This window comes from Crocodylus siamensis, chromosome 5 (assembly GCF_052110815.1).
Source record: "Crocodylus siamensis isolate JL-2025a chromosome 5, ASM5211081v1, whole genome shotgun sequence".
In the NCBI taxonomy this organism is placed as follows: Eukaryota; Metazoa; Chordata; order Crocodylia; family Crocodylidae; genus Crocodylus; species Crocodylus siamensis.
The window spans coordinates 55,481,441-55,502,042 of NC_143399.1; the positions used below are offsets into that span (position 1 = coordinate 55,481,441).

The following is a 20,602-nucleotide window of genomic DNA, read 5'->3' on the forward strand; positions in this document are numbered from 1 at the left end:
TTTGGCCCCAGACTCAGCACAGAACAGAACACATCTGAGCTGGCAGGGTCCATCAGCACTTCTAAGCTGACACCCTTATGACCCATGGACTCAGCACACAACTTAATTCAGCAGGGCAGCAATAAAATCCATTCAGACACATGCACCCAAGTTAACAGAGCACGTCTGAGCAGGCAGGGTTATTCAGCATTTCCAGGCTAACACCCTCATGTGCCCCGAACTCAGCACAGGAACAGAGGACATCTGAGCCAGGCTGGGTCAATCAGCATTAACAGGCTGCCCCGGCTCAGCACTTCCCAATCTTTTGTACTAAAGGTAGTAGCTCCCTTTATTGAGCAAACCACACAGGACTGTTGGGCTTTACAGGGATCTTTGGCTTAGGTAAAAGAAGTGTTGCTGCAGTGCAAATGGGGAGATTGAAGAGAAAGAAGAGTAAATGAGGTTCAGAGAGAGTATGGCAACCAGCTGGACCATAAAAGTTATTTTATTGCCAGATATATGAAATCTATAATGGCGCTAGTAGTAATAGCCATACAAGGAGAGACAAACATACAAAGCAGTTACAAAATTACACAGTTTCAATAGGATATTTGGGGAAGACTAGCTCAAGTTTGATCAGCAAGAGTCAGGTTTAGAAAGCTGTGCCTCGAGTAAGGGAGAGAGGAAGAGAGAGGGATTAAACCAAGCCTGAGGTTTAGAAAGTGGCCTTAAGCAGAGAGAGAGGGAGGGGGAGGGGGGAAAGAGAGAGACAGAGAGAGAGAGTTGGGATCTCACTACTCAGAGAAGCTTGAACCGGTTGAGGTTCCCAGGTGTTTGTTGAAGCTTGCAGACAGGCAGAGCCCTCAGCATGATCAGTGAAGGTGTTCCAGACAGGGAAGTGGAACTGTTGCAGCATTTTGAATCCAAGCACCAGAACAGAGACTTGAGCTTGGGTAGTATTTTTTGTAGGGAAACAACAATGGCTCAAGAAAGAACACTAGATTTGTTTATGGGTAAGCGATGACTTGTATACTGGATAATAGGACCTGATTAGTCCTGGCTGTGGGTGGCATTACTCTGAGGGAGCTCACAATGCAAACAGGCAGATTCAGTGTTTTGGGTGCCAATAAAGGAGTCATTACTAGAATTGGTCTGATAAATGCTGAGCTGGATATGTGCAGACATGGGTTGATTAGTATTTGGAGTAGAGATCCCCCATCATGCAATGCTCCCCATCTTCTCTGGTCCCAGAGTTCAGTGTGGTCCTCGCCTTGGAATTTCTGTCCTCCATTCTGAATGCTAGTGAAGGTACCTCCCTTTCCCATCTCTGATATAAATGGGACTGGGGGAGTTGCCTTAATCCTGTCCCCCTTATTCGGAGGGGTTTAGATGCGTCTCTCACTGCATCTTCATTGTCTTTTGCACCCCCCCCAGCAACCAGTCAGTGACTTGGGGGGGGGGTTCCCCACAGCCAATCTTGCTGACTAGGGGGAGTCGCCCCATGGCTAATCCCACCGACTGGGGGTTATCCCTGCAGCTAATCTTGCGGGGGGGGGGGGTCCTCCCATGACCAATTGCGAGGCAGCCAGTCACTGTGGCTGCTTCTGGAAGTGGCTGTGGGAGCTCCCACTTCCTGGCCAGCACTTGCAAGGGGGGCACCAGTGCTCCTGCTTGCCCACCCTGCCCATCTCCTAAGCAGCGAGCGCAGCTGGTCACGCCCCAGTTACCTCCTATGCATCGTTACTGACCAGACCAATTGCTAGTATAATTTGGAAGCTGATGATCACCACAATGGGGTGAAGCATGATATTCAAAAGACCTGTTGCATTGGGGCTCCACGCAAACAAAGACACCCACCAGGAGTGATGGCCTGTGTTTTTTTTATTGTAGCTGGTAGCCTAGAGATCTCCTGGTTGTTGTGTTGAATCTCAAGTTTCCCATTCTCTCCCAAAGTCCTGAGCCTTTTCAGTTCAGCTTGTAAAGAGGGATGAGTTAATAGTCTCTTGATGGCAGTGAGACCCATTCTCAGTGAAATGGCGGAAGCCTCTTTGTAGAGCTCAGGGTAAGCATTCAAATGTTGCATGGTCCATATAGGCACATAAACTTAAGATCACAGTTCCTGGATAACATCAAAGGACCAGTGAGACTGATTCCCAAATGGTGGGAAGCATTCATCGTGTTTCTCCAATACTTGTTCTTCACAGATGTAACCCAAACCATCTTTTCTCCTACACCCTCTTGCAATTCACTGTGTTCCAAGGGAACTGCTAACTGAAGATGTAAAGAAGGCAAGTATGCTTAACAGATACTTTGCCTCAGTCTTCACAAAAAAATTAAGCTGCAGCCTGACACCTAACAAGGATTATCTGGATAAGGAAGGGGCAAGCTGAGGGAGGAGATAACAAAAGAGATGGTCAGAGAGCTTTTGTTGGGTCTGAATGAATTCAGGTCAGCAGGGCCAGATGAACTTTATCCCCAGGTCCTGAAGAAACTGGCAGAAGAAATCTTACAGCCTTTGGCAATGATGTTCATGAAGTCATGGGAGATAGGCCAGGTACCACAGGACTGGAAAAATGAACAGTATACTACCCCTCTTTAATGAAGCCAAGAAGGTGGACTCTGAGAACAACATATCAGTTAGACTCACCTTAGGAAGTTACTGGAGTATATCCTAAGGAAGGCCATTTACAAGCATATGGAGGAGAAAAGCAGCCAGGTTGGATTTATGAAAACCAAATATGTGAAACAAATCTGATCTCCTCCTTTGACAAAGTAACTACTTGGGCAGGTAAAGGGAATGCTGTAGATATAGTGTCATGGGAAGATAGATTGAATCTTGACTTTGTATCAGTATCAAGACTTTATCAAGGCTTTTGACAAGGTCCCTCATACCATCTCATAAACAACTTGGAGAAATGTGGACTCAATAAAACTATTACAAAATGGACCCATTGATAGATTGTAAGGGGATAGAAGGGACCTCGCAAGATCATTGGGTCCAGGCCCCATGCACTAGGCAGGAAAGACAACTGGGGTCAAGTGACCAAATGAGGTGACTGCCCAGTCTCCTCTTGAAGATTTCCAGGGTAGGTGATTGCACCACTTCTGGAGGGAATTTATTCCACAGTCTGGATACTGAAGTTTTGCCTAGTTTTAAGCCTGAAATGTTCTTCCAGGAATTTGCGACCATTACTCCTGGTTTTCCCTGAAGGTGCTGTGGTGAACAGTTGTTCACCAAGCTCTTGATATAGTCCCCTGATACAGCAGTAAGTTGCCACCCCTCAAGTCCCCTCTCAGCCTTCTCTTTTTTAGTCTGAAGAGACCCAAGTCCCTCAGCCTTTCCTTGTATGGCTTGCCTTTCAAGTCTCTGATCATACGGGTGGCTCTTGTCTGGGCTCTCAAGCTTTTCCACATCCTTGTTGACGTGTGGCACCCAGAACTGGATGCAATAGCTGCAAGCAAAGGGTAATTATAGGTTCATGTCAGAATGGCAGGAGTTTCGAGTGGCATCCCACAGGGGTCTGTTCTGAGCTCAGTGATGTTGAACATGTTTATTAACTATTTAGATGATGGCATAGAAAGCTTCTTCAGCAAGTTTACAGGTGACTTGAAACTGGGAAGGATTGCGAACATTTGGAGAATGCAAGCACAATTCCAAAGGATCTTGACAGACTGGAAAGTTTCATAGTAGGTAGAGTAGGAAGGGATCTAAGTAGCTCATCAAGTCCAACCCTCTGCCATGGGCAGGAAAGAATGCTGGGGTCAAACAATTCCAGCTAGGTGATTATCCAGCCTTCTTTTGAAAACCCCCAGGGTAGGAGTGAACACTACTTCCCTTGGAAGTTGGTTCCGGATCCTAGCCTCCCTGACAGTGAAGTAGTGCTTCCTAATATCTAGCCTGAATCTACTCTCAGTCAACTTATGGTCGTTATTCCTTGTTACTCCCGGTAGGGCTTGGGGGAACAGGGACTCTCCCATAGCCTGCTGGTCCCCCTTGGCCAGCTTGTAGACAGCCACTAGATCCCTCCTCGCCTTCCCTTGTGGAAGCTGAACAGGTTCAGGTCCCATAGCTTCCTCTCGTAGGGCCTGCCTTGCTGCCCCCTGATCATGCGAGTGGCCCTTCTCTGGACTCTCTCGATGCTATCCACATCCCTCCTGAAGTGCAGCACCCAGAACTGGATGCAGTACTCCAACTGTGGCCTCACCAGTGGATCACCTCCTTGGGCCTGCTCAAGGTGCATCTGTGGATGCATGACAAGGTGCGGTTGGCCTTCCTGACTGCGTCCCCACATTGGCAGCCCATGTTCATTGTGGCATCAGTAATGATTCTTTTTCTGCCTCTGCACTGACAAGAAGGGAGTTCCCCAACCTGTAGGTATGGTGCTGGTTCTTCCTCCCCAGGTGCAGTACCTTGCACTTGTCCATATTGAAACCCATCCTGTTCTCATCCGCCCACCCCTGTAACTATCCAGATCTAGCTGTAGCTTGTCCCTCTCCTCCAGCGTGCCCACTTCTCCCCACATCTTAGTGTCTTTTGTCTTCTGCTGTGGTGTGGGTTGTGGCCCCTTCAATGTAGTGACAACATTTTATAGAAGCAAGACATTTGCTGCTGTGGTTCCCCTGTTTTACCTATCTCAGGTTCAGGTGTTAGGACTGTGTTATGTCAGGGTTGACACCAGTCTTATGTACAGCTTATATTATGTATAAAATAGTTTGGACGCAGGCAATCCTGCCTCAGGCAAGGGGTTGGACTAGATGACCTCTGGAGGTTCCTTCTAGCCCTATTGCTCTATGATTCTATGAATCTATGACATGCAGACATACACATGCATACATGTATACATACACAAACATAGGAACCTAGGCATCACAGAGGGAATACTGCATTTTTCGAGCCTTGCAAACTATACTACCTGTTCTGTAAAACACAGTGATGCCCCTGGACCATACAAAAGGTAGTATAACACCATGTAGCTTGTGTTAAATTAAGCCTAAATTCTAATTTCAGATGCTGGAGCCTTGAAAGAATGTTTGAGCCAGTCTGCACTTTATATGCAATTAGGATTTATTAATAAAAGTTAAAATGAGTAGTTTGAGGATTCAGACAACTCTTTGCTTTGTTTCTTGTTTTGTTAGAGTTGTCTTTACTATATTTTATAGACATAAGCATGTTTCTAAAACTGGTAATTTAATCGCAATATGCTTAATTAAATTACCCATTCTTGGGAAAAAGTTGAAAGGACTTATCTTGAGTTCTGTTCTTAACTGGCATTGGGTTTCTGCATTTGTTTTCCTTAGATCCTGATGAGTTTGAAAGGATATACGAGCCACTGGATGTGAAGAGCAAAAAGATTCACATAGTAGATAGTGGGCTTACATTTAACTTGCCTTATCCTCTTATTTTACGACCTCAGCGAGGAGTTGATCTCATCATCTCCTTTGATTTTTCTGCAAGGCCAAGTGACTCCAGTCCTCCTTTTAAGGTAAGTAAACTAACCATTTTTCAGTCTGTGATACCAAATTTAAGGCATTTTAAATTTTTTTCTTTATTATACTGGCAAACCTGTGTCTTGGTCTTCCAAGGCCTTTGGAACCTTTCAGCTCAGAAATACTTGACAGTCTTGTCAAATCTGGGTTTCCTCTTAACCCAGTATCCTGTTCACATGACTTAAAACTGATTGTATTGGAACTAATACAATCCCGTTCATGTTCTCAAAACTAATTGTATTGGAACTAATTAGACAGCTGACATAAGGAATTCAAGTGGGATTTGTCTTTTGAGAGGGGGGGAAAAAAACTTGCTTTCAGAAATCCATAGTCTGCCTTTTATAGAAGGCTTTCCTAGACACTGAACCACAAATCTGGATCCTAAACTCCATGTTCTGTTGCCTCTGATTGTACAAATTTAAAAAGTTTATTATCCATCAAACAAATTATAGTTATGCTGTAAACTATATGTACTACCAATAAAAACAAAGTGTCAGAAACATATAAGAAATATTGTACCTAAGTTCCATGTTATACAATAAAAAAATTCAATAAGTGAACATACAGACATATGGACTGTTACTCTAATTCCGACTTTCACTCTTTTCCTGTTTGTAAGTACACCTTGGACATGTTTACACAAGACAGTTTACTGTGCAGTAGGCTAGTCTACTGCACATTAAGGTGTCACCATGTAACAGTGTGCAGCAGCTTGCTTGTGGGCGGGTCTATATGAGATGCTGTTGCACAGTCATTACTGCACATTTATTTAGTACTTGCTAATACGCATTTATTTTGCAAGTACTAAATAAATACACAGTAACTGGAGTTACTGTGCAGTATTGCCGGCAAATATCTTTTAAGTGACACTACCATGCAGTAACCTAATAATACTGTGCAGTAGCATATTAGTACTGTCCATGTTGTGATGCACTACTGTACAGTATTTTTTGGCTCCCATGCAGTCAGCATCTCATGTAGATACTCCCACTGTGCAGTAAATTAGGCTAACGCACCATTTTCTACTACCTATAAATATAGGTAGTAGATTAATTGCACATTAGCTATTGCAATACTGCTTATGTAGATGCTGGCCAAGAGTAAATTTGCTCCTAGTCAGCCACACCAGTAGGGAGCCATAGGAAAAGGGGACCCTGGTCCTAGTGTTGCTCAGTGCTCTGTCCCCGGTCCTGGTGTTGCTCAGCTCCTGGCTCCACCAGGAGACAGAAGCTGATCAGTTCTGGGACCAGGATTACTCTCTATACCCCCGGCCTGGCATTGCATGACTCTTAGCTCTCTCCAGGAGCCAGGAACCAATAAGTGCCAGGGCAGGGTCGCTCTCTGCTCCTCTCTGTCCCAGCATTGCATGGCTCCTGGCTCTCCCTTGGAATCCCTGCCCAGCTGGGAGCCCACTGACAGCTGCTTCATAAGTGACAAAGCTCCCAGCAAGCCCCAGATGATTCCCTGCCCAGCTGGGGGCTCACTGGTTGGCAGCTGCCCCACAAGCAGGACATCTCCCAGAAAGCCCCTACTGAGCAGGGAAACCTCACTGGGCACCAGGCTCACTGGCAGCTATCCCCCTGATGTGCAGGTGACTGAGAAAGCTCTGCCAGCTGCACCAGCAACTGGCTTCTTAACTACAAAAAAGTGATTACTGATCAACAATGCCTGATAAACATTTCAGGGGTTAAATGTTTGGAAATTTAAGGAGTATAATTGTCTTCACTTAGAAGGTTTTCTTTAGAGCGATTCCATCTTTATTTTTTAATATCCAGTTCCACTTAGATCTTCTTTTCCCTTTGCCATTCTTACTACTTTAAGACAATGAGATTTCAGAAACAAATACATTTCTATAGTATGAGAACAGATATTGGGGACTTGATCTAACGTTTGTTGAAGTCAATGCAAAGGCTGACAATTGGACAAGACTTTTTCAGAACAGTCCTCAAAAATACGTGTTTATTTTATAATCAGTCTTCCGGCTCTCAGAGGAAGCTTTTTCCATTAATAACTAATATTGTTGATATTTAAGATGTAACAAACACCTAGTTCATGCTTGGCATTTTATAATTTAAAATTTAGCACGGTAGACTTGCATGGATTTAGTTGGGTTTAAAAATAAAGGCTTCATGCCTGTAGGATTAATGGGATCTTGCAAAAACAGACAACAGCAGCAATGATGATGATTGTGATTAGGTAACAGGAAGTCCACCAAATGGATTAAATGGAACCTTTCAAAAGTGAATCAGATAATTGTGTTACAATGGAATATCAAAAAAGTGACCCATCCCAATTAAGGTGAGGTTTAGGGTAAGAGTTATGGAGGTTTGTGAACCAGTGGGTATAATTCCCATTTACTTTAAGGCCCTTTTCACTTTTCAGTGCTACTCTAGCTTTGCGTACATTTTCAGATTCCTTTTCCCATTACTATAATGAAGTAATTTGGCCCAATATAAATAAAAAAGAGACCCTTTATGTTCACTTGCATAAACAGGCACTTAATGGACTAGCTGTAGTTCACAGCTTTGGCGAAATGAAGATAGAAATGACCATTAATCTTATATACAGCAGTTTCCCAATCATGCCAGATACCGTGTGAGAAAGTTCCAAGTTTATTATAGTTGCGTGTTGTAATTACGTAACAGGTGGTTGATGTTTAGTTGACTTTAAGAATGTTGAAGATTAATGTGCATTCACATTGCTAGCTAGAAGGAAGATCATACTTGGGATATGAACCAGAAGTTCATCTGGTTCTGGTCTAGCTTTATTTCTCTAGGGGTGGGGAAGTCACTTGCCCCACCTGCTCCCAAATCCCCTGACACCCCCCCCCAGTGGACCCTGCTTGCCTCCCAGACCTCCCCTGTGGATTCAGCTGGCCCCCATGACCCCATCTGCCCCCCCAATCCCCATAAACCCTCCCCCACTAGTCCCCACATTCCAATTTGCCTTAGATTGGGTGGCCATTTTTAACTCAATCTAATCTCCCCATAACCTCCCTGAATGTCTGTACTAAGTCTACATGTACTGGATATGTCTGTATGGTGTATGACTGTGCTTTGATGAAACATGCCTCCATGCACATTAGCTCCTGAACTGCATGCAGTGTAGCTGCCTTTATGCACAGATGTATACTTTCTAGAGAACTCTGCCAAGAGGTAACAACATTAATGGCATGTGAGTGGCACCACACTAATGTGGCTATATTACAGCTTAATCTAAGGATAATCTTAGGTGCTATTTTATCACTAGTAGGTTAAACCAATTCAGGACATCTCTAAATTTCGCATGGGTCTCCCCATCTCAATACCCTACTTCTGTTTAATTGATTAAATCCAGCAAGGATTTGTACGGTAGAAATATTGACACTACTCCAGCCAGTGTGAAACTATAATGTATAGATAGTCATTTCATGTGGATTTTTTCAGCCTGCCTAACAGAACACAAACCAAAATCTCCACTGACATTTACACACTGTATTACTCCATTTACTTTACTGGCAAGCTATAGAGTGTACGTCAATGTAAGTACTTGGCCTGTGTCTGCAAAAAACAGAAATGGTTTTCTCTCTCCAAAAATAGTGAAAGCTCCTGGCTGATGACCATGACTGTACTCAGGCTTTGTTATTTTATATCCACTGTCATTTTTAATCTCTTGTACGTCCAAAGAGTGTAGTATGCTTAAATATAGAATATCTTTCTCACGCACCCTCGTTACATGCTTTTTAGTCATTCTTGGCAAATAATGTAGTTTATTAAGTTGTCACAAGAGAAAAGTATTGGTATCCAGGTTTACATCCTTTGTTGAATCAAGATTTTAAATGTTATTCTGTTTTGTGATGCGATTCTGTAGACATAACAACGTATGGATCAGTGTTTACTAAATCTCAGTGGTTTCCATAGTAGTTTGCTCTGTTGCAATAAAAATTGTGGATGTTTTGTTGCTGCTGCTGCTACTTTTCTTGCTGTCAGGCCTGCAAGTTCACCCTAAAATTTGAGACTTAAGCTGAAATTTCTCCTTCCTCTTAATCTTCACCAGTTTAAAAAAAAAAAAAGATAATGCAGGCAAAATTAGGCACGTAGTTACAACTGAACAGCCTTGCCATTTTCAAGTAATGCCTTTTGTGTCATCTCTTGAACCTCATGATTTTCACCAGGTTTACTCAAATATAACTGATCATACAAACTATTCTGTTGGGCTAATTATAGACAGTCAAAAAGCCAGAGGCTAAAGCAATTCAGTCTTCACATGTTAGTTTAAGCTGATAACCAACTGAACAGATATTCATTTTGATTCTGGAAATGCAGCCACATGCCTGCCTTGGCTCGGACCAAAAGTTGTGGGGGGTCACTAGAGAACACCTCTCTGCTTTACTGGAGCAGACAGTTTGGGCCAAAGCTAGCCTGCCCACCCTTTGAGGGTGTGGCTTGAAGGGAAGGTGCAAAGCATCCTAGGATGCTGGGGGACTGTGAGTTAACTGGAATCTGGAAGGGATCTGGTACAGAAGTGCAACAAACAGGTTTAACCTAAATCAATTAAATCTAATACTACATCCATCCAGGTTTATCTTAAACTGGTTTCCGCTATTCTGAAAGTGATTTATGCGTACTGAACTTCTGTTGTGTTACAGATCTGAACTGGTTTCCGATCACTTATACTGATTTCTGTGTAACTTCTGCCCTTAGCCTTGATGATACCCATAAGGAAGTAAAATTCTGTTCTCTATCTTTGTAAATTGTACGAGGTTTGCAGGAATAACAGGAATACAGTGTATTTTAAAATGTACTTCTGTTAGTATAGTTAACAGATATGACTCCCATCCCACCCAAGGAGCAGTTTTGAACAAGAAAATTATATATAGATATTTAATGTAGACTGTCCCCTGTTGCAGTACCTGTCTGTAAACATCTGAACCTGTTCTTCCTTCCTAGGAAATTTTGCTTGCTGAAAAATGGGCCAAAATGAACAAGCTTCCTTTTCCAAAAATAGATCCAAATGTGTTTGATCGAGAGGGCTTGAAGGAGTGCTATGTTTTTAAACCCAAGAACAGTTCTTCAGAGAAAGATTGTCCAACCATCATCCACTTTGTTCTGGCAAACATCAACTTCCGCAAATACAAAGTTCCAGGTAAACTGATAATACCTGGCAATAAAGCCAGTGTCCCAGGAAATCCGTTGTTATATATGTTTTTATATATGCTTGGAAATCACTTCACAATGGCCATTAATTTCCAAAGCCCCACAAGGAAAGAAGCTGATGTTTTCCTTTACTTCTTAGAACTGATCAAATATTGTTTCAGTATTTTTTTTCCTTTTTTTGTTATCTTTGCAGGGGTTCTAAGAGAAACTGAAGAAGAGAAGGATTTTGCTGACTTTGATATTTTTGATGATCCTGATACTCCATTCTCAACTTTCAACTTCCAATATTCTAATGAAGCCTTCAAAAGACTTCATGATCTAATGGAATTCAACACTCTGAATAACTTAGATGTATGTATAGTATAAAAATGTCTGACTTAGACCATTTCAAAGATGATTTCTGGCATCCAGTAAGTGACCAGGAGATAGGTAGAAACCTCTAAATCCACCAGTTAAAAGTCTTTTAGTCATTTCCCCTGTGTGTGTAGGGATATATACAATCACACACAGGGAGTTAGGTCTATTAATTTACCTTCTCTCTTCTGTATATCTCAGTGATGGGCATATGCTGGAGAAAGAGAGAGAGGGATGAATTATACAGTGGGAATCAGAGATTCTTTTGGCTTCTGATTTTTAAAGTACGGGCAGTCCTCAACTTAGTGTTTCGAGTTATAACGTTTCACACTTGCAGCCCTTATAAAATTGACACCCTATTTCAACTTTATGATGTCAGTTTCAACTTTACAACGCTTGCTACGAAGTGACGTGATGCCAACAAACAAGTTTGCTATGTCACCCATCTCCCTGGAGAACGTCTGTCCAAACTACCTTGGACACTTTTTTTAAGAAAGCAGACAAGGCTCCAGAAACCCGCAGCCAAGACTCCTGAGAAGACTCCAGCTAAGAACCCTTCAAAAAGTCCAGCAAAGTCGCCTCAAAGAAGTCTTTCCAAATCAATATGGTTGCTATTTATAATATAAATACATGAATGTAGCTATAGGGGTGTAGGTTGTAGCTGTGTTGATCTAAGGACATAGGGAGACAAGGTTCTTTGGGTGAATCTTATATCTTTTATTAGACCAACTTCAGTAGTTGAAAAATGAGTATTAAGCAAGCTTTTGGGTTCAAAAACCCTTCGTCAGGCTGAGGAAGTTTCAGCAGTTGGTGTGTGCTTTTCCTGGATGGAATGAAAAGTAAAGAAGCCAGAGGCTGGTCTGGTATGCATACAAGACAGGTAGTCAGTAAAAATGTAGATTGAGGAGTCAGTGGGTGAGAGACAGGCTGGGAGGGGTGGGGAGAGAGGACAGATACCTGAGGAGTCAGATGTCAGGTAGATTATAATGTGTCATTAATCCAATGTCTATATTTAGTCCATGATTTTTTGTATCCAGGGGGTTGATGAAGTGGAGTTCATAGGTTTGTCTTTGGGAAGTGTTTTGTAAGGATCAGGACTGAGAGATTGGAATGGCTTTCTTGTGAGAAATGTGCCCCCGCAGGTAATTGGGTATTTCTGTCTGATAGATTTCCGGTGTGTGTTCATTCTGGTGCACAGTTGTTGTTTGGTCTCTCCCACGTATTTTCCATCAGGACATTTGGTGCATTGGATCTCTCTTCTCCCCCGCCCCCAGCCTGTCTCTGTAAAACCTGTAAAATGTTAAGCTCTCTTAATCCGTAATGACTGATCACTTTAAAATCTGAATACACTTCCGGTGTTTAATTTATTCCTTAGTATCATATATAGAACCAGCTCTCATTTAATATAATCAGATATAACTGCTTTGACATCAGTAGCTTTGTACCTGATTTGTCTCTCAAACTATGTGAGAATCAGATCTGATTTTTCTGTTCTAAATATTTTTTGCTAAAAACTTCCTGTCTGTATAATTAGGATGTTATCAAACCATGCTATGTCTAGTGGCTATGTTGTATTCTGGTTTAAATATACAAGAGCTAACACTTCTGTTGGGCAAGTTTGAAGTTGTCTGCTGTTCCATGCTGCGTTATTTTCTTTAGAAGATGTACAACATTATTCCCGAACAAGAGTTGTTGGTGTAGCAGAATTCAGGAGGCAGGAGCACCAGTCTGCAAACTTCTGATTAAACATATTTGCATGAGTAATTCATCATGTGTTTGAGCTAACTAAAATATATCATTTTTGTAAGATCCAAGCAATATTAAGGTGAAGCCAGTTAGACAACTTCAGCTTTCAGTCATTTATAGCTGTTGGAATTTTCCTGTGTCTGTTGGGAAGAGTGAATAATTTCATTTAAAAAGGTAATAAAAACAGAATTTCATAGCATGGTCTTAGCTGTGCATGATGTTTAGTCCTCCACCCTCTTCACTTTTGTTGTTCTTTAGAAAGGCTGAAGACACTCACAAACCAAAGATGAGAATGGAGGTGAAATAAATTAACAGCAAACCTGGCCAAATAGTTCATCTTGATAAATGTGTCCTCACTATTTTCTCCATGCGATAGCTGGCTTCAGTTTAAGTTATTAGGTTTACAGCTCCGTAAGCTTTCTTGATGTCTGCCAAGGCTTTATGAAGATGTTGTTTAATCCTACAATGCTAAAATGCTGGTATTTTATTAGGACAAATATGTTAGTTAGGACAACATTGTAATTCATAGTTTCATACCATTATTTATATACAGGCCTTATATCTTAGCTTCTACATTTTCACCTTTTCAAGGTACCATTTTTACCACATATGGTTTAGTAGAAGTTGCTGTTTTTTTTTATTGTAAGTGTAGCCAGAATTCTTTTGTGGGTAGAATGGGGGAGGAGATGGAGGACAACAAAAAATGTAGGTGTCTTCCTCCCCCTCGCTCTCATTTTTCTTCTTCATTATTTGAGCCTGGATTAACAGATTGCCTTCTTTTTGCCTATTCCAGTTTACAAAAATATCATATGCTGATGCCTGAACAGGCATATGTTTCATATGGAACAATATATTTTTGTTAGCTTTTAGCCACTGTGACAATGACAATAATAGAATTAAGTTTTCTCAATTATAAACATCAAACAACTCAAATTTGGAAGACAGGTACAGGATGTCAAATATTTAGTACTTTATTTAATAAAACAAATTATTTGTTGGTACCACTAAAAAAAGTGAAGGTGGTGGGTCACTTTAAAGTTGATGGGTAATTTGGAATGAAGGGATCATGACACAATAGACTTCCAGATGGGACAGGGAAAGCCTGAGGTCAGCAAAATTAAAATACTAGATTTCAAAAAGTTACATTTTGTCTGTCTCAAGGAGTTAATAGGCATGGTGCCATGGGAGGGAGGAGGGCTGTGAGCTTCTAGGGGAATACACTATTGGAAGCCTAACAAAATACTGTCCTGACATGATGAAAGCACAAGAAGAATGGGAAGAGACCAATGTGGCTGCACAAGGAGCTTCTAAAATGCTTCAAATACAAGAGAAGAATGGACAGGTCACCAAGGAAGTATACCAGGAAATATGCAGAACCTGCAGGAGCAAAATGAGGAAGGCAAAGATAAAGAATGAACTGCACCTGGCAAAGGAGATTAGAGACAAGTACATTAGCCATAAAAGAAGGACCAAGGAACTCATGGTCCTCTGTTAAACCAGGGGATACTCCTAACCAAAGAAGCATAGAAGACAGAGCTACTCAAGAGCTACTCTGCCTCAGTCTTCACAAAAAAATTAAGCTGCTGCCAGACACCTAATAAGGATCATCTGGATAAGGAAGAGGGAGAAGATAACAAAAAGATGGTCAGAGAGCTTTGGTTGGGTATGAATTGATTCAGGTCAGCAGGGCCAGATGAACTTCATCCCAGGGTCCTGAAGGAATTGGCAGGGGACATCCCAGAGCCCTTGCCAATGATCTTCCTGAAGTTGTGGGAGATGGGCAAGGTACCAGAGGACTGGAAAAGGCCAGTGTCTGAAGGAGGAAGGGCTGATTGCAAGCAGCCAGCATGGATTTATGAAAAAACAAATTGTGTCAAACAAACCTGATCTCCTTTGACAAAGTTACTACACGGATGATTGAAGAGAATGGTGTAGATATAGGGTATTTGGATTTCAGCAAGGCTTTTGACAAGGTCCTGCATGACCTTATCATAAAAAAATTGGAGAAATGTATGCTAGATAAAAGTACTACAAGGTGCATAGAGAACTGGCTCAATAGCTGCAAGCAAAGGGTAATTACTGATAGGTCCATATCAGAATGGCAGGAGGTTTCAAGTTGAGTCCCACAGAGGTCTGTCCTGGGCTTGCTGCTGTTCAGTATGTTTATTAGCAATTTGAATGCTGGTGTAGAAAACTTTGTGAGCAATGCAGATGACATGAAAATGGGAAGGATTGCAAACATGTTGGTGGGTGTGAGCTCAATTCAGAAAGGTCTCAGTAGATTGGAAAGTTGGCTTAGAGCTAACAGGATGACGTTCAATGCAGACAAATACCAAGTGCTACACCTCAGGAGAAATAATCAAAAGCACAAATATAAAATGGTTGACAGCTGGCTGGATAGCAGCCTATGGAAAAGGAGCTGGGAGTCTTGGGAGACCATAGAGTCAATATGAGTGTGCAATCTGATGCAGCTGCTCAAAAGGCAAATGCTATTTTGGGATGCATCAATAGAAGCACTAGGTGCAAGATGTAGGAAGTGATCGTACCTTTCTACTCAGCGCTGGTCAGGCCTGGGTCAGAGTCGGGGTCAGACTGATAGCCATATTTGGGTTCAGGAAGGAATTTTACCCCTTGGTTAAATTGGTATGGGGGTTTTTGTCGTCTTCTGTAGCAGAATTGTGGCTCTCTACTCAGGATCTCTTGAGCATATATTGACATCATTTCATAGAAGCAGGACATTGGCTGTTGTGGTTCCCCTGCTTTATTTGTGGAAGGTTTCAGTGTTAGGTCTGTGTTGGGTCAGGTTTGACAGTAGTTTTGTGTAGAGTTTGGATTATGGAATGTACAAGACGGTTTAGATAGAGATGATCGTGCCTCAGACTGGATGTTGGACTAGATGACTTCTGGAGGTCCCTTCTAAACCTACTTCTCTATGATTCTGTGAAGTTATATAGTATCAGCATTGCGCTGAAGGATGCTTTATGAAAACCTTCCTCAACTTTTTGTTTATACATTCCTATCATAGAGAGGATAAAAATGACTTCAGCTTGAAATCTTCAGCATGAATTATTATAGCCATGCTTACATTGTGCTCCCCACCCTACAAGTTCACAGTTTTATACATTTCAGAAAAAGGTACTCCTACTATAATCAGCATTCATTCAATCTATTGGTGAGATAAAACCAAGAACAAGATTAGGAATGGAAATTGTTTGATCTTACATGGTTTTCCATCAATTGATGAGCCCAATTAAATGCCAGGACTTCCATTTAATACTGTATTGTTTGACTTATTTACAGGTGATAAAGCAAGCAATGGTGGAAAGCATTGAATACAGGAGACAGAACCCATCTCGCTGCTCTGTGTCCCTCAGTAACATTGAGGCGAGGAAATTCTTTAATAAGAACTCTCCAAGCAATGACCATACATAGAACTGCAGGTGTAAGTTCTTCAAGAAACTAAATTTGAGCAAGTGCTAAAAAGGACTTCATCACTCAAGTGAAAATCCATTTGTGAAATGTTGTGTCTCAGCATAATTCATGCTTTTTTACATGTATATTTACAAATTTGACAAAGAGGCTATTTTCTTAGTTTACAAAATGTGGAATCATATAATGTTTTTGATGCCAAGTCATTTAGGTCAAAATGGTCCTAGTTACAACAAATCTACAAATATTTTCTTTCAGGAAATGTCTATTTTCCATTTTTAATTTGTTTAATTGGGACGATTTTCAAATATATAATAAAAGAACTGGAATGCTAAGTTTTGTATCAATTACAATAAAGTGTTAATGATGTTAGGTTGATCTACACTTACACTAAAAACTAAGCCAAAATACCACTCTACTTTACGTCAGTAGTAAAACTTCCATTGACTTAGTGTGAACAGTCAACAGTAATCAACATCAGTTTGAAGTCTCTCAGTAGTTTATTCTTATCAGCACTATTAATGTTGATGTCTTTTGTCGATGAACCTTTAATGGAAAGGTTTTTGAGTAACTGATCACTAATAGTTATTTGTCAGAGTGACCCCACCTTAAATCTACTGTCATAAATCCATAATCAAATGTGCCGTTTCCTCAAAAAAAAAAATGCTGATTGTTAGCCTGGAGAAATAATACAAGTATGTTCGTGCATTTTTATCAAATGTATGGGTCAGATTCTCATCTGGTCATTCACTTTATTAATCCTCTCATAATTTATAGCAATTGAGGTTTTGTCAAAACTTTTTTTCATTTTAATTTTAAATATTTTCACAAAAATTAAAGGTGGGGTTTCACTACTACCTTCTGATGCAGTCCATCTTCATTATAAGTGATTTAACATGTCAATCAATATGTTGGGAAGTTTCAGCTCTTGTGAAAACTTTATAAAGAGGCATAGATCTATTCAGAATTAAAAAATTAACTGTCTATGTTTGTATCTGCATAATGAAGAATTTTAAAAGGTTTTTAAATACAATTGTGTTTGTGGTCAGAAAAAGGATATTGAATTGCACAGCAAAAATGGTTTCTGGAGGGTAATAAGACTTGGGTAAGAATGAAACATGATTCACTTTTTAAGGCATATTTTTTCAATTAATTTTAACTATATGTATGTTTATGTGTTTGTGTGTGTATCTGTAATACTTTCTAGTGTGGTAGTCCTCAAACATCCAAGTAGACTGACACTATGGAAACACACAGGGTGACACAACCAGTGTTTCAAACACCTCAGAGTCTAATTTGGGGACCGTAGAGTGAATAAGTGTAATAAGCAATAAATGAAAGAAGTTGGACAAGGAAGGTGGAGATAAAGATAATAAACCATGGTGGTTACATAGGTTAGCTATGTGAATGACTTGATGGTTGTGAATTATATGAAATATTGCCTGTTTTGTTTTATTTTAACAAACAAATAGTAGCAACTCTCCCCGACTATCAATCAGCAATCATTAGTTGGCTGATTTCTTATAGATGTCATTGCAAAAGTGGTTTTAAAGAAGAAGGTGGTAGCAGATTTATGGCTTAGCTCAAGACATTAACTGCTGTGTGTGAGGTGGCACAAGAAAATGAAAAAAATATGTGGTATGGAGCAGAGTAAAGACATTCCAGGTTGGTGTTTTAGTAGTACTGTATTTATTCAGTTCTAAGACAACCTTGAATTTAAGATGACCTCTTCAATAATTAGATTCCTTACAAGGAAAAATTTTAAATTGATATTACTTTTATAAATAGACGTACTGATAAAATTGTGGCTTTTGAAACTTCTTTTGGCCCAATCCTCTAATTTTCACAATACTGGTAAGTCATAAATTCAACAATAACTTCAATGCAATGCAAACATTAATTTAACTTGCATTAGGTTCTGTCCAGAACTTGAGGAGTGCTCTGCGCACTGGATCCCTCCCTACTGCTGCCCAGAGCCTTGCCACATGTTGGGTCCCTTTTTGAGTGCTGAGTCCCTTGTCGCTGCAGCTAGATCCTTCCCCACAACATTCAGGATGTCTGAATGTCCCTTGGGGGTCCCTTCCTGCTGTATACCTTGCTGACCCCTGCTGGGTCTGTCCTCCCTGAATACTGGCTGGCCCCTGCAGAGTTCTTCCCTATAAGCATGGTCAGCCCCTCACTGCAGTGTGTTGGGTGCCTGGTTTGCAGGTGCCCAGTTGCTCCCAGATACTGGGAACAACCGGCACCATACCTACAGGTTGGGGAACTCCCCTCTTGTCAGCACGGAGGCGGAAAAGGATCTTGGAGTCATCACTGATTCCAAGATGAACATGGGCCGGCAGTGTGGGGATGCAGTCAGGAAGGCCAACCATACCTTGTCATGCATCCACAGATGCATCTCAACCAGGTCCAAAGAGGTGATCCTCCCCCTCTATGCGGCAACTGGAGTACTGTGTCCAGTTCTGGGTGCCGCACTTCAAGAGGGTTGTGGACAGCATGGAGAGGGTCCAGAGGAGGGCCACTCACATGATCAGGGAACAGCAGGGCAGGCCCTATGAGGAGAGGCTATGGGACCCTGAACCTGTTCAGCCTCCAAAAGAGAAGGCTGAGGGGGATCTAGTGGCCTGTTATAAACTAGTCAGGGGGGATCAGCAGGCATTGGGGGAGTCACTGTTTCCCCGAGCACCGCCAGGAGTGACCAGGAATAACGGTCACAAGCTGGCAGAGGGCAGGTTTAGGCTAGATATCAGGAGGCGCTACTTCACTGTCAGGGCGGCTAGGATCTGGAACCAACTTCCAGGAGAGGTGGTCCTGGCTCCGACCCTGGGGGTCTTTAAGAGAAGGTTGGATGAACATCTTACTGGTGTTGTTTGACCCCAGTATTGTTTCCTGCCATGGCAGGGGGTCGGACTAGATGATCTACTCAGGTCCCTTCCGACCCTAGAAACTATGAAACTACGAAACTGCCTGGTTAGTTCAGAGTTTCTTCTTGCAGCTTGCAGTGTTTCTGGCTGGAATATTCTTAGGCAGGTCTGAGCTGCTGCCATGCCTGTAGATGCCAAGATGACTCAGTATGTGCTGGTTAGAAACTTCATGTGAGCAGAGATGTCGCCTGGCCAGTGCTTGCCGGGTCATTCCCAGCTGTGTGCAAGGAGCCTGGCCAGCACATGTTTAGGTGCCTCAGCACCCAACAGCTGGTCAGAAACTTGGAGCAACTCAGCACACTCTGGTTGGAAACTCTGCAGGCTGTGGAGATGATGCTTGGATGGCGCCTGCTAGGTCAAATCCAGCTGCATGCAAAAGCAGCCTGGCCAGCATGTGCTATGAGTTGCTGACAGCTCCTTGCTCACAGCTCCTTGCTCACAGCTGAGCAATAACTGAGCAGGCAAAGCATGGGGGTCCCTCCAACACCCACCAGCCAGGCAGCAGCTTGGAGTGACCAGGTACCAGCTGGCTAGGGACCCTGAATGCTGACGGGTTGTGCCTGGCCTACTTGAGCCCTGTCACCCTCTGCTGCATGGCCACATGCTAGGTGCCTTCCACTCTGCCTCCTCACATACCTCACTACCCCCAGCATATCTTCTACTTTGCGGGAGCACCATTGGAAGCCCATACAATTTTTTATTTGATAATTTCATCAATAGACAAATTTACAGCAACTACTTGTTTATAAAAGAGATCATTCTTAATTCACTGACTCATCCTTTTATTGTGAATTATAGCACTGTTTTTAATTGTCTAAAATCTGCAAAACCATGAGAGAAGTAAGCAATTACAGTGAGTTCCCCTTAACAGCTACTTGCACATTCCTTCTTAAATCTATATAAAATATAAAGTGATTAATACACTCTTCCTTTATTGATGAATAGGTTTTATGTGTGTTTGATTTAGTACATTTAAAATCAAGAGAGAAAATAAAGGTAATTTATCTTAGTGCTGGATAATTTAAACATTTCCAGAAAATTTTTAAAGAGAATGAAGCTTGTACTACCTATGTATTGTAATATTTTTCTTTTTAAAATATATTTTATTGAATTTTCTTGTGGTTAAGATGATATTTTTATTTTATATTTTATAATGTGTATCTTCTTTAATATGTTTCTTTTATGGAAACAAGATAATATTTTTATTTTATATTTTATAATTTGTATCTTCTTTAATATGTTTGTTTCACTTTCATATTTTAAGATTTATATCTTCATGTTGCTATGGCATTAGATAATAAAAGAAAATTTGTTGTGTGTGACTTTGATTACTTTTTGGAGGTATTTGCTAATTTTCAAACAGTTTGAAGTCCTTGTCTTTCTGTTGTCATAGATGCTCACATATCCAAGCTAGTTACAGCCATTTGGGAAGGTTAAGGGAATCATAGAAAATTAGGGTTGGAGGGGACCTCAGGAGGTCATCTAGTCCAACCCCCTGCTCAAAGCAGGACCATGCCCAACTACAGCATCCCACCCAAGGCTTTGTTG

At 41.5% G+C, this 20,602-nt stretch overlaps 1 protein-coding gene across 3 annotated transcripts in view; it reads left to right on the top strand.

The window, feature by feature from the left end:
• Positions 1-20,370, top strand: part of PLA2G4A (phospholipase A2 group IVA) — a 112,542-nt gene extending 92,172 nt beyond the window's left edge. For all 3 annotated transcript variants that reach the window (XM_090048899.1, XM_090048900.1, XM_090048901.1), the window contains 4 exons: positions 5,278-5,462; positions 10,395-10,590; positions 10,795-10,952; positions 16,002-20,370. In XM_090048899.1, coding sequence (XP_089905025.1) covers positions 5,278-5,462; positions 10,395-10,590; positions 10,795-10,952; positions 16,002-16,133 — 671 coding nt within the window. In that variant the 3' untranslated portion in view covers positions 16,134-20,370. The remainder of the gene's footprint in view (positions 1-5,277; positions 5,463-10,394; positions 10,591-10,794; positions 10,953-16,001) is intronic.
• The last annotated feature ends 232 nt before the right edge of the window (positions 20,371-20,602 follow it).